Source organism: Grus americana, chromosome 1, assembly GCF_028858705.1.
Source record: "Grus americana isolate bGruAme1 chromosome 1, bGruAme1.mat, whole genome shotgun sequence".
Lineage (NCBI taxonomy): Eukaryota > Metazoa > Chordata > Aves > Gruiformes > Gruidae > Grus > Grus americana.
The window spans coordinates 193,579,751-193,593,358 of NC_072852.1; the positions used below are offsets into that span (position 1 = coordinate 193,579,751).

The 13,608-nt window shown below is 35.5% G+C and overlaps 1 protein-coding gene across 7 annotated transcripts in view; it reads right to left on the bottom strand.

Moving 5' to 3' along the window:
- NBEA (neurobeachin) overlaps positions 1 to 13,608 on the bottom strand; it is a 517,855-nt gene that overhangs the window by 311,359 nt on the left and 192,888 nt on the right. For 6 of the 7 annotated variants that reach the window (XM_054837772.1, XM_054837762.1, XM_054837753.1 and 3 more), the window contains 2 exons: positions 11,865 to 12,033; positions 10,344 to 10,439 (listed from right to left, as the gene is read on the bottom strand). In XM_054837772.1, coding sequence (XP_054693747.1) covers positions 10,344 to 10,439; positions 11,865 to 12,033 — 265 coding nt within the window. The remainder of the gene's footprint in view (positions 1 to 10,343; positions 10,440 to 11,864; positions 12,034 to 13,608) is intronic. The other variant, XM_054837781.1, reaches the window with a different exon arrangement.

Sequence of the window (13,608 nt, forward strand, 5' to 3'; positions counted from 1 at the left end):
TGGAATTAAGGTTCTGGAATAGCCTTCTAGTTAGAGTAGCAAGTTTAAAAATCAGAACTAATTTCAAGACTCTATAAATAGGACTGTACTTAATTACTCAGCAGGTGCCTTGTAATCGTTTGTTCCCAAAAGAGAATAAAATGCCAGGAGGAAGAGCTGAAGTTGTTAAAAATGGAAGGAAAATTAAATTTGTGGATATAGAATTTAGATATGACATATTATAAAATACATAACTAATTAAAATGATTTAGGAAAAAATATCAAGCAAAGTTAGTCTATATACAGGTAAGTGTATGGATATTTGATTTCCACAGTAACTAGACTTGTATCTTTCTTGTTGTGTCTCCAGTATCTATATGAATACGCTGCACTAAGTCAATTAAGCTTAGTCTGATTTCTCACCATGAATAACAATCTCAAAAAACTACCTAAATCCAGTGCTTTAACTCTCATTTTTAAAATGTCAAGCAAGCTAAACGAATAAGAGTTTAAAAGGTCTAATTTACTTCTGTAAATCAAACCATTCAATAATTACCTCTCAAATAACAATACTAGTAAATGAGTATTTGTGAAATTCAGATAAATATGTCTGACAAGACGTATTATAAGACCTTCTGGATCAGCATTATTAGTAATACTATTTTAGGTAAATTGTAAACTCCTGAGCATGGGTCACAAAATCCAACCAACTTTAGTTACAATGCCTCATATCCACAAGTTTTATTCCACATTTATTTATATGATGTCATATAGCTTTCAGAATTCAGGAATAAAGAATCAGTACTGAATACTGATTCATAATGCTGTTTACTAAAAATCTTAAACCGGTAATGCATATGCTTTTATAAAAAAAAGCCAAAATACTTAAAGCATCTTAGCAAAATGATAAACATGAACAGAAGCAAAAATATAACTGATTGCATCTGCCTATGTTATAACACTGTGACAGTAAGCCCGTAAATTTTCAGCAAACCTCATCAGTTTTCTGCAGCACAAGGCCATGTCAGTAGACAAAGCAGAAACATTACTAGATCTAGCGATCTTAACCCTGTCAGAAACAGGCAGTTGGAAGCCAGATGCCTCCTCCTTACTGTTTTTCATTGTAACTAATGAGTTCATCTACTACATTATGGGAAAAATATGGGCTTAAGTTAACTAAATGACATATTGTATATCTGGTGACCTCATCCGTCACGCTCTTTCCCTAAAATATCTTGTTTGCTTGTGATTTATGAAGTGCATTGTAATTGTTTTAACCTACTGAGTTACCTAAATAGTTCTTGCACTACTTCCAAATGCCTAAAAAATACAAAACCCCTCCACGTTTATTACCTAAATAATGAGACATTTTATATCTGTGGTAAATATATACATTTTTGCCTTTATTAAAAAAAAAAAGTCAACACAAAATATTCTGTTTTTAATATTTATTTACTTTAAAAAAAAAAAATGGAAAAATAGTGTGTATATTCCTGTGGTCTTTTTTCTTTTTCAATTGATTAAACCCCCTACTAGATAAAAATCAGCTGAAAATTTTCAACAGTAAAAGTGTATGAAAATTATTCTTTTTAGCTGCTTACAAAATGGCTTTGGAATGGAAATGAGTTTTCTTCTCATGAAGAAATCAATTTGAAAGTTGCACTGTCCTAATTGTCGCATTTCTGCTGGAAACTACATAGGAACATTTGGTAACAGCAGGTTTGGGGCAATCTTGATCTAGGAATTGCTGCCACCTTCCAGTCTGCACGCGCACTGGAAAATTTATGAATCGGTTTCTGTATAGCTATCTTAAGGCATTGATAATAACCTAATTAGCTGCCTTTTATAGACCTCTTTGTAGTATGCTACAAACTTTCAGGGATGGTACACCACAGGCTGAAAATGCTTTCAAACCAGCCAGGCAGGGATATTACAGCTTCCTCCATAGGTGGCAGAGTCAACTAATCAATTCCTAAGCTCCAGGCTATAAAGAGAGAGCAAAAAAATTCTTCCTAGCAACTTCAATCTACTAGCTTTCTTATATATGAGAAGCAGCATAATTAAACTGCAATGTCCTAAGTATGAGGACAGAATCAAAGAGTAATAAGGGGCTGATTTAATATTACATTGAAAGGAGTAACCAAAAATGGAGTTACAATGGAAATTCACTCAGAAGCTGAGGCACAACAGTGAGAAGAATCACCCTAAAAGAAACATTAAGACGGCAAGCTGCTCTGTATCTACTCAGGATACTTGGGTATCTAGTCTTTTCTCCTATTGGCATTTCTATTTCTGTGTGGAAGTTATAAAGAGATCAGAGTAAAGATTCCCTGTATAGTGATGCTGGTCATGGCCCAACCACATAACATGTACTCATTTTGGCAGCCTGGCCAGTATTACTCTTCATATAATAACTATGCATTAATAGGCAAATCAGGTCGTGCCCCACTAATGGGGTTCACGGGGGTCTGTTATTTTTGAGGCAAGGCTATCTGAGTAATGCTAACTTTTATTTTGCAGAATTTAATTTGCTCTTACAAAATTAATTTACTGTTGCAAATATTTTTAAAACAAGTTTCCTTATTAACTGAATTACCAAAAAAAGTGAGGAAAAAGAGCCTGACTGAAGATTACTATTTGTCATTCTTGCACTATCAGGCTTTCATCTAGAAGACGTTTGATAAATGCAGCCTGCATTTATTATTTAGCCAAACCATTTATCCAGGTTTCTGAAATTCCTGCCAGATCTGAAGCTGGCCCTTTGCTTCTGCAACAGCACAGATTCAGTCGTCTGTCTAACAGAGCACCGGTAATCGTGCACATGAAGAAGTGGAAGTAGAGTGCACGCCGCAGCAGCATCTGGCTGGGAAGAGTGAAAGCCACAAGCAGGGATACATACCCCAGGGCTCCAACATGAATGGCTGAGGGCAGGAGGAGCACAGCTGAAATCTGGGGGACTGGGGAAGGTCAGATATGAAAGACTCTGGGGTGGGTTGGCAATTGGAAGGGCGCAGATCTTGAGACAGGAGATTTAAGACAGAGGGTTGGGAATTTCCTTTTAACCAGAGTGGATTTGTGAGGAGGAAGGATGTAGCTCTGGAGCAGGAAAAAGGCAGAGGCTCTGAAATGGGAGAGAAATGGAGCGGGAGAGACTTAGGGTGGGGAAATCAAGGTTGGGAAGGTATTGAAGAGGACAGAGTTATCATCAGCCCTTTTTCACAGCTGGACACCTGTAAGTGCACGTCTTTTCTTTTTGGTCTCTGGAAATTACTTCTATTTGCTCAAATTCCTCAAAAGTCTTATCCTTTGTTTCTTTCCCCGCAATCACTCCTGGACTCAGGCAGGCACACAGGGCAGCTCCTTCTACCTTGACCAAAGAAAGAGTATTAAAAGAGCCACTTATGACAGACATAACTCTTGATCTGTTTAGGCAATGTCTTTAATCCGTGTCTTAATTCTTCCTTACTAATCAAACCTTTTTCACTCAGTGCTTGATAGATAAGAACATCTGTACATCAGTCTGATTGATTACCTGGTTGCCAAACAAATGCCAGCAGTCCTAAAACAATGCATTACCAAGGCATTAACTAAAAAAGACTTCAGGTAAAATAAATTTAAGAAAATGAAAAATTGTATTAAAGAAATTTTGACTTTAAAGTATGAACCCAGCTGTTCACATTTGAAACAAACCCCAAATATAAATTAGGAACAATATGGTAAAATGTATTTTTTCTAGGTGAATTTCCCTAGGTTTTGTCAGTTTCTATTTTTTATTTTTTATTTTTGTCTTGTGTAAACTCAAAAGCAGATAATGAAAAAATAGATTACTTCACAGTTATCTATGATAATATCTGTATTTCTGATCTGTGCTGAGAAAGCTGCTGGTTTTGTGAATAGACACTTCTTGCAAAAGAAATTAAAAAAAATCTGTCACCTAGGTTACAGCATCCAGCAACAAAAGTTAACAGTGAAGCAGAGTATATTCCATACATATAATGAAACTTATACAAAAATGTTTTCTATTAAGCACTACTTTGAAAAATCAAAAATTTTTAAAACATCTGTAATGTACAAACAAATGAAAATAAGTATTGATGTTACTTTAAAAAAAATATTATAACTTCATGCGTACATGATGACTGATCAATTAATAATGAAATATATGTTCAAATCTCTCTTCTGATGCCTTAAGTAGTTGGTGAAGGGCAATAAATATTAGATCCAGATGCAGTTATTACTATCTCATGATCCTCAAATGCATATCCTCTCAGAGGCAGTTGGAATAAGCAGCATATATTTCATCAGGAAAGCAGTATGATAATTGTAAGTAGCAGGCAGAAATTCAGTAGAATTTGAATTTTATGATTCTCATGATTATCATCCATGTCACATATAACATTTCCCTCAGTTTCTTGAAAACATGTGTACAACTAGATTTTGAGGAAGATGGAGACATGAATTTTGTCAGGACTTTGTGGAGGCAAATGATATTTTGACAGGCAGTGTAAATTAGTCCTGTAGTCCACTTTGCATAGATAGACTGCTATCATTATGCAAAATATTTAGTTTAAAAATAGGCTGGAAATCTCTTTGCTACTACATTAGGAATACAAACAGCGTAGCAATGTACAATACCCAGAGTACTGTATACCTATGAGATCAGAAAACCCTTGTTCTGCTTGTCTTCAAAGAATAAGCTATTTCTGCAACTTCTTAATATAGTTTGTTCTGTCAAGAAAAAAAAAATCAATAGCTTCCAGTCCATCCACAGCACATACCTTTAAGAAATCTGTTCATTTACAGTGTTTTGGGAAAACACAGACAGTGATATCAAGGGAGTTGGAAAGCCAGTCCATTTGTGATAAAATGTTGTGATAAGCTATATACTGATTTTCTTCCCACAGTATGTTATAAGGTGAATTGCACTGTTGCAATGCTTTCATTTCTGAAACACTCCCGAATAATGCTAAGTGGAAACTGAAAATTTCTTTCCATTATTTGGTTAGCATTAATTGTGTTCTCAATAATTAACAGGCTGCCAGCTGAAGTGTAAAAAAAAGATTATTTACACTTTTCTACTGCTGGAGATGTGGAAGCTCTGTTGAAAGAAACAGTAGTCCAATAAACCTTCAAGGTAGCAAGGATAGCTTCAATAACAACCAGAATTGAGAAAACACATCTTAAGTGATCCTGACCACCATAGCTAGAACTACTTTAATTTTGTAGCTGTAATTTGAAGAGGTTACTTGGTTTTACATGGCTGATTAGTGGCTATTAACAGAAGACACTACGATCCTCTATTTCTCCTATGTCTTATTCCAATAGCAAGATATTTCTGCTCTCAAAATATGTACTGATTATCCTCTCTCTGGTAAGAGAAAGGGCTACTCTCGATTTTTCAGTATCAATCTCTGCACTTTCCAGACACAACAGAGAGATTTTTCTCACCAATTTTGGGAAAACATCCCTATCTTACCAGAGATATCAACCAAGAACTAAACATTATTTTCTAAGCTATTTCAATTGTTGCCATTCCAGAAATACAAATTTCAGCATTTTATGTTCAGTTCATAGAATCATACAATGGTTTGGGTTGTAAGGGACCTCAAAGATCATCTAGTTCCAACCCCCCTGCCAGGGGCAGGGACACCCTCCACTAGACCAGGTTGCCCAAAGCCCCATCCAACCTGGCCTTGAACACTGCCAGGGAGGGGGCATCTACAACCTCTCTGGGCAACCTGTTCCAGTGCCTCACCACTCTCACTGTAAAGAATTTCTTTCTAACATCCAATCTAAATCTACCCTCTTTTAGTTTAAACCCATTACCCCTTGTCCTGTCACTACACTCCCTGATAAACAGTCCCTCACCATCTTTCCTGTAGGCCCCTGCAGGTACTGGTAAGCTGCAATTAGATCTCCCTGGAGCCTTCTCTTCTCCAGGCTGAACAATCCCAACTCTCTCAGCCTGTCCTCATAGGAGAGGTGCTCCAGCCCTCCAGTCAGCTTCGTGGCCTTCCTCTGGACTCTCTCCAACAGTTCACAAGAGTAGCTCTTGCTGACCAAAGGGACAAAGGTAAAGACCACCAAAGATGTCTTGACTGATACAATTTTATCTTAAAATAGGTGTGGGAACCTTCAGAATGTGCCACTAGTCAGAAGCCTCATAAGAGTCTTGATAAACCTCCTACAAAGGTCTGAACCTGCCCTGATGTTAAGATTAATTTAATGTATTAGATTGCAAAATAAAACAGAAGAAGCTTGTCTGCCTTCCACACGACGTAGCTTTGCTTACTGGGACTATTTTCATCTTACCGAATTTGAAACAAAGCTTTTCAAAGGACTTGAAATCATCACCCATCATCACAAGTAGAGATGAAGCTCTAGCACTGCCTCTCTACTAAATACAGCACAGCTAGGATTTCTCACACAAGATCTTTGTGCAAGATGTTGCTAAAGATGAAAGGCAGAGATTTTTTATAAAGGAGTTTGCTAGTATTTCAGACAGCAAGGAATAGTCTCCTTCCAGGATCTGAAGTACTCAGTAGGCAAAAAAGGAGACTAGAATACTTATAAAAAAAAAAAAAAAGAATAAAACTGAAAATCCCTCCAACCATACAACAAAACAAATCAGTATTCAAAAATACCTTACAATGGAGGAAGGTGCAGATTAGTTGCATTACACACCCGTAGACAGGTAGAGAAGAAATAGGGGTCTATTGGAGGGACAATGATATGCATTGCTCAGATTTATTAGATGCCATGTACAAAGGGAACATGCCTGCCAATCATTAGGTTGAAGATATTACGTAATTGTTTAGATGGATATATATAGTTCCTACTTTCAAACCATGTACACGTAGTACTCAAAGAAGAATATATATCTCTGAACATGTATGTAACAAATTATAGCTATCTATGGGATGGGGATACTGCTAAGGCACATAATGTCATTAGACTGGATTAAGTGCCTGAGATCAAAGAATTTCATGCCAGCTTTTATCATAAAGCAAGTTTTGTGTCTAGAGTTCAGTTAAGCCTAGTCAAAAGAGCCAGGATTAACCAGACCAAGGCAGAGGTCTCCAATGACATCTGTAGTGAATGAAGAGAGAGGGATTTCTAGTGCCCAATTTATCTCTCTTTTAAGTAGATATCTAAAGCACGCCAGATGAATTGTAGCCTAAATGTGCCCTAACTTCTCTCCACCTGTTATTAAGGGAGACTAGAATGACTAGCTCAGACATTGATTCACTACTGGTATTTTCCAGAAATTATAACTCATATATGACTGATGATTTTGAGATAAAACCTGAAAATTTAGTACAGAGCTTTTGGTTATACCGCAATACCCACAGTCACAGAGATAGTGAGAATGATAAAGAACTTTTCTATCATCTTTGACTAATCAGGTGAAAACAATTCTCCCCTTACAGTAAAGACATTTTTAATGCTATTTCCATCTTGACTACACCTCCGTATTTTAATTATGTTGAAGAACTTATCTTCTTCAGTCAGCTGAAGAAATCTGATGAATCAAAAGGTCTGTAGGCCAGGTAACTTTTTAGACCACTTGACAGGCTCTTGCATTTAAATAATTCTTGGTTTTATTCATATACAATATCATCAATAAACTAGGCAAAGGTCAACATTGTATATGTGATAAGAACCAAAAAGTTTCATATCAAGTATAATGATGTTTAAAATTGCTGTAACCTGCACTTGACACCATCTGTAGCTACTCATAAGAAGCATACACCAATCACATACCGTAATGTGCCTGGGACAAGTAGGGTCTCATAGAGCTTTAAATATATTTAAACTAAAGATATTGCCCCATGTGAAAAAAAAAAGAAGCATCACTAAGAATAAAATCAGTATCTTACTTAAATACCAATAATATACTTACTCCTGTCTTACCCTTCCCCCCACAAGTTTCCTGGTCCTGCTAAAAAGGGTTTGCTTTTAAGCAGCCAGTCCCCCTCCCTTAATTCATAGAGATCTGACCAAAAGAAGTCTCATACAGTTCTAACAATAATGATACAATTTTCTGTATTGAATTGGGCTGACAAAGAAGGAATTCTTTTCATCCATGTAGTGTCATGTGGAATGAATAAAATATAGAGGCTTGACTTCCATGTAACAACTGAATTTTTATCCATTTTTTCATAAATAGGATTTTGCTTTAAAAATATATATTTACTTTTAAATGCTACGTTAAACCACTCTATAATATGTTAAAATACATTAACATTTAAAATAATATTCAAATATTACATGCTTGCTGCCGACATCTGAAAACATGTCTGATCACTAAAAGAAAATCAATTGGCTTAGCCACTGGAACGAAAGATTCTTGAAATGACAAAATAGGTTTTGACTTTTAGCCTTTTCTGACAGTGCTGGCATTTTTTTTTTTTTCATTTCATTTCCTGCTGATGTTTTTCAAAACTGAGGAACTAAGTTCCGAATATAAAAAGCAGAAACATCTTTCTTCTCTAATAGGTGAAGAAGTTAGGTATAAGAGGCTGAGACCTCACAGAGTTAAAACATTGAAGGATGTGATGATATCAACAAATAAAATAACTAGCTACAGATAACATTTCCTTTATTGAATAATTTGTTTCTAAAGCCAGAACACTTTTCTTTTGTATCCTGCTCACACTTTTACTATAGCTCTATTGAACTATTTTAAAAACAAAACTATATTTTTACATGAACTCAAGGTAAAACAACTACTATAGACAATAGTATAGAAGATAAAATTCTTAAAAAATGCTTTATCTAAAATATTTTAGTGAGTTTGTACATTTGCCTCCATTTCTTCTTAAACTTTTTCTCTGCTTTCATTATGTATATTTTATTTATGTACTATATATGCATAAGAAGAAAAACTATTTGCTTTTCCCCTCCTTTTGCCACCCATTATGTGAAATGTCAAGCTTTGTACAAATAGCAATATAATCCCATTTGTGTTCCATAATTTATTTTTATTGTATTAAATTTAATAAAAATTAAAATGTCTTTAAATAACTGTGTTTTGAGGCAGTCTAACCAATCCCAATTTTCAAGCAAAGGTGGTTAAAAATAAAATACCCTATGTCTGATACACAGAAACATATTCTAAATGAAAAAAAAAAAAAAAAGATGAAAAAGCAGTATTTTATGAAGTTTTAGGGGTTTATTCTGTAGTACCCCAAAGTACTGTAGTAGTCTTCTGAACTAAGAGCAAATGATTCCTTTTTATTAATGATGGATTAAATCATACAAATGCAACTATGTCACAACAAAGAATATTACATCAGCAAGTTGAATGATCCAAAATATTTTTTTTTCCTTTGGATGGCAGACAATAGTCTTATTAATCAAAATCACAAACTCTTGCTTACTAGTTGTCAGAATTTAAAGCAATTTGTAATATACATACATGCACACACCAAAGTTTAAGAAATGCCAGATTAACACAGTGATAGGAAGTTAACTATTTCTGTTCTTTATAAACAGGACGCAATTTTAAATCTCTCAGGCATTTTATAAATCAATCTTTTTAGTAATTGAGATTTTTCAAAATTATACCAAGAACATTTTAATCAGATTAATTTTTTTAACCCATTTTACATTTCTGTATTTGCAGCACAGTGCATGCAAATAAAAGGGGAAATGTACATGCAAACATGGCTAAAGTTACACTCAGGTAACTCTCTCTTTTTCAAGTAATGACATCCGAAAACATATTCCCTACATTATATAGTATCTATTCAAACAAACAAACAAACATACAAAACAAATCTGGCCCAAAACACATAATAGTTGCTCTGGTCACAAAAGCGGTCTCCTTCAAGAAAAGCACAGCACAGCACATTAACTTACAGGCATAAAATAATTCACAGTACATACAGTATCAGAGGTTTACATACCATCAAGAAGGCAAGGAAAAAAGCGAGGAAGGAAGGCAAAAGAACAGGAAAAGATATGGGGAAAGGGAATACTACAAAAGTACTACATACTTAATGCGGTATGCAATATGTTTAAATAGGCCTGATTTTATTTTTATGGACCTAATATTGTAGCAGAATAAGCACAAACCAAAAGCATTTAATTTTTCTACATCCATTCCCTCCTCCTGACTGCTTTTTAAATTTATTTTATTTCATAATAAGTAAAGTTAATAAGTGGTAGTAAAAGTGGGAAAGAGATTTCCTAGACAAATGTAGGCAGGAAGTTAAAGTTTTAAAGGTATCATCAGGTCTGATCTCCATGTAACCTGAGGCGTATACTTATTTATCAACAATTACATCACAGTTAGTTCTTGAATTACATTACATTAAATAAGAACACCCAAACAGGTTAGGAGATGATGTTAATATTACCTTTGTAAAATGAGTGGGCAAAGCTCTGCTCAGGAATTAACTTGGCAAGGAATCCATGGTTCAAACTTGGGTGAGGGATAGATGGTATGACCACAACTGTGGAGAAAATCATGGAATCAAATGTGAGCCAGCTAGTATTCATGTGTGGCCTGGTCCACTGTGGATCCATGACAGATATCCTATCTCATTGAAACATGCAAATATGGTATTATCAACAAAAAATGCATTTCTAAAGGAAGAAAACAAGTTCTGTATCAAGAGATAGGAAACAGCATACCTATTATTTGGGCACTTCAAGAGCAACATTCATGGGGAAAAAGAGACACAGATAGAGATATAGAGAGATATATACACACACGCACACAAGCAAGACAGTCATGGGTGAAATAGTTCACTGAAACTAGCAGTTTCTTAGTGCAGAAGCATAACATAGAACCAGGAAGGCACAAAAAAAAAATCATCATAATTGACTATGTTCATGTAGTATATTTAAAATGAAAAGCCTACAAGCATATGGACTTGAAAAATCATGAATAAGTAGCAAATTAAACCATCATGACGAATCAGGACATAATGACTAAACGTAAATATGACACAAACTGGAAGATAAATTCTAGGAAGAATGAAAATTAGCAACTCCATAAATGCGGAAAGCAATTAAAAATAAATACAAGTAGAAAAACATACGTAAAGAGCTTCATGGACAAATTCAGTTACTTTTTTCAGCTCTTTTAACACAGAAGGTACAGTTAGAATCATTCCAATCACACTTGAAAAAAACCTACTGAACTGACAGCGTAAAATATTTGAAAGAAAGCGGGGTAAAGTTTGGATCCCGAATTTCTGACCTGTTCTGACAGCTAACTGACTCCCTCCCTCTCAGGCTGAAGAACACATGCTAGTAAAAACCACTACTACTACTGAAAATCACAAACAGTTCAGTCAATGAAGGCAATAGAAATGTTTCCTTTTTATTATACTGTTTCCATGGGCTTTTAAAGGCAGGCACCAACACAGCAGGACTCCAAGGAAGTACTCAGTCCTCCACCACTACCCTTGCACAAACCTCCTCGTTCAAACACAAAGGGGTTCACGTGGGCAAACAGCTGCGTTTGCTGTTTATACATTTCATGGTACAGAGTTAACGTTATCTGTTCTTCCTAACAAATAACGGATTCAGGAAGTTGCGCTGATCAACTATCTTGTACTTTGCAGCTTTAACTCCATCAGCACCCTGTTTCTTTAAAATCATTTTCAAATTAAAGAAACAAAGGCATAAAAAAGCAATATGCAAATGAAAATTAGTTATACCCTATAAGCAAATACACAGAATAACTGAAATCTGACAATGTACGTTAAAGAATCTAATGATTATAGGAGGAAGAAAGTAGCAAGTAATTTCCTATTAGGATCTTACAGTATTCACTAAAAATACTTTGTAATAAAATAATTACAGTTCTAAAAAAAATAAAATATCTGTATATCAAAATGAAAAATAACATTTGAAGAAAACAAATGTACCTGTACTTGTTGGTGAATTTATTTCTTGTCTGATATTTCTACCTGCCTGGCTCCCAGACCTTGCGGTTTCTCGTTGTGGTTCTAGTATATCACGATATTTGGAGACCATCAGAACAGAAATAAAGTAGACTACCGCCAAAGCTAAGAACTGAGCCTGTTTGCTGTCGTCCTGTGTTGGAGAAAAAGGAACACATCCATAATATCGGACACTTCCATAGAATTTTCACACAAGACTGTATAAATAATACCTTTCTGAAATGTTACATCTGTTAACCTAGGACCAAACGGATTACGTAGAAGATTTAACGGATTTTCAGTGGCGTACTACACACACAGCATGTATTAACTACTGAATCTTACGGGTGATTTGGCAACTACACAAATCTCTGGGATTGTGGAGTCGATGGGCTTTTCGGACCAAAGGCCTGACTCGGAGTGCTTCCAAGGCATCTCAACAGGGAGGGGAACCGACTCCCGCTGCCCCAGGGATGACTGGGAGAACTCCTGCCCCAAGAAGGTAAGGGGCACTGCTGCTGAGAGGGAGAGCTAAGCCTGCTGATGCTCTTCCAGCTATCGCTGGATGCATAAGCAGGTATAACAGCTTCTGGTAAGGTGTAAGAGAAGGAGGGATATGACCATTGTTTTCTTTCCAGCAATAAATCCCAGATGATACATTCTGACTCGTCCTTCAACGCGACTGTCAGTAGCAATCCTAGTTTTCCAGGGCTCTGATTTAAGTAAATGCCATGACCACCACACCTTTGCTGGCTGTCTTTTCCTCCTACTGCATGCAGTCTGTTGTTCTATGGCAACTAGGATCTATTGGTTAGATATGACCCTGATTGATCTTAAATTGCTGTAGTTCAACTGAAATGTCTTTTATTATTATTATTATGGTGTAAAACCCAACATGGTAGAATTAAGACTTCAGCCCCTAGCTACTCCTACAGTGGTTTCACCCTCTCTCCGTTCCACAAGTATGCATTTTCTATTACAAATCCAGTGCTTGCTTTCCATGTTTTCTGTGTGTTATTTAATTTGTCTGTATGTCTTTGCAACCCCTAAAATAACTAGAAATCCTCTTATTAAGTTCTTTCATAGAAATGTCAGAAAGAATATTTTCCCTATTCCCTTCTCCTCTAGTTAAGAAAAGAGTAGGTGACAGAAGATCACCACCCAAATTCAACCTTGCCCTTTCAAGATGATCAGGTAATCCTGACAGATACTTTTTTGTGTGTCAAGTTCTACTTCCTTCTTTTTAAAGCTATTTCTAACTTCAGTCTTCACTCAAACTTAGGTTGAAGAATTTTAAACATAACATCTATTTGCATACATATAATCCTTATTGTACTACATTTAAAACCAAACGTGACAGTTTTATGCTAAAAACAGTTGCAGACAAATCTGAAAATAATTTTTTAATATATTTATATGTAGTATATGCACATATATGATTAGCAGAAGTAAAAATTGTCTTTGTAAATCAATTTGCTGCAGTTCTGTAATACATATAATAATCCTTCCTCCTACTGTGGTTGGACAAATAGCTGACACCTTTAGTAATACAGTTTTGATCAACATAGGTCATAATTGATTTATTCTGGCTGTGATTATTTGGCTAATATGAGATCAAGTGTGACTGTTAAACACAGTTACCTACTAATCTCAAATAGTTTACAAGTGTGATTTTAAAGTGCAGAAAGTGGCTGGCAGTTACAAGGCCACGAGCAGATGGTTGGCAGAT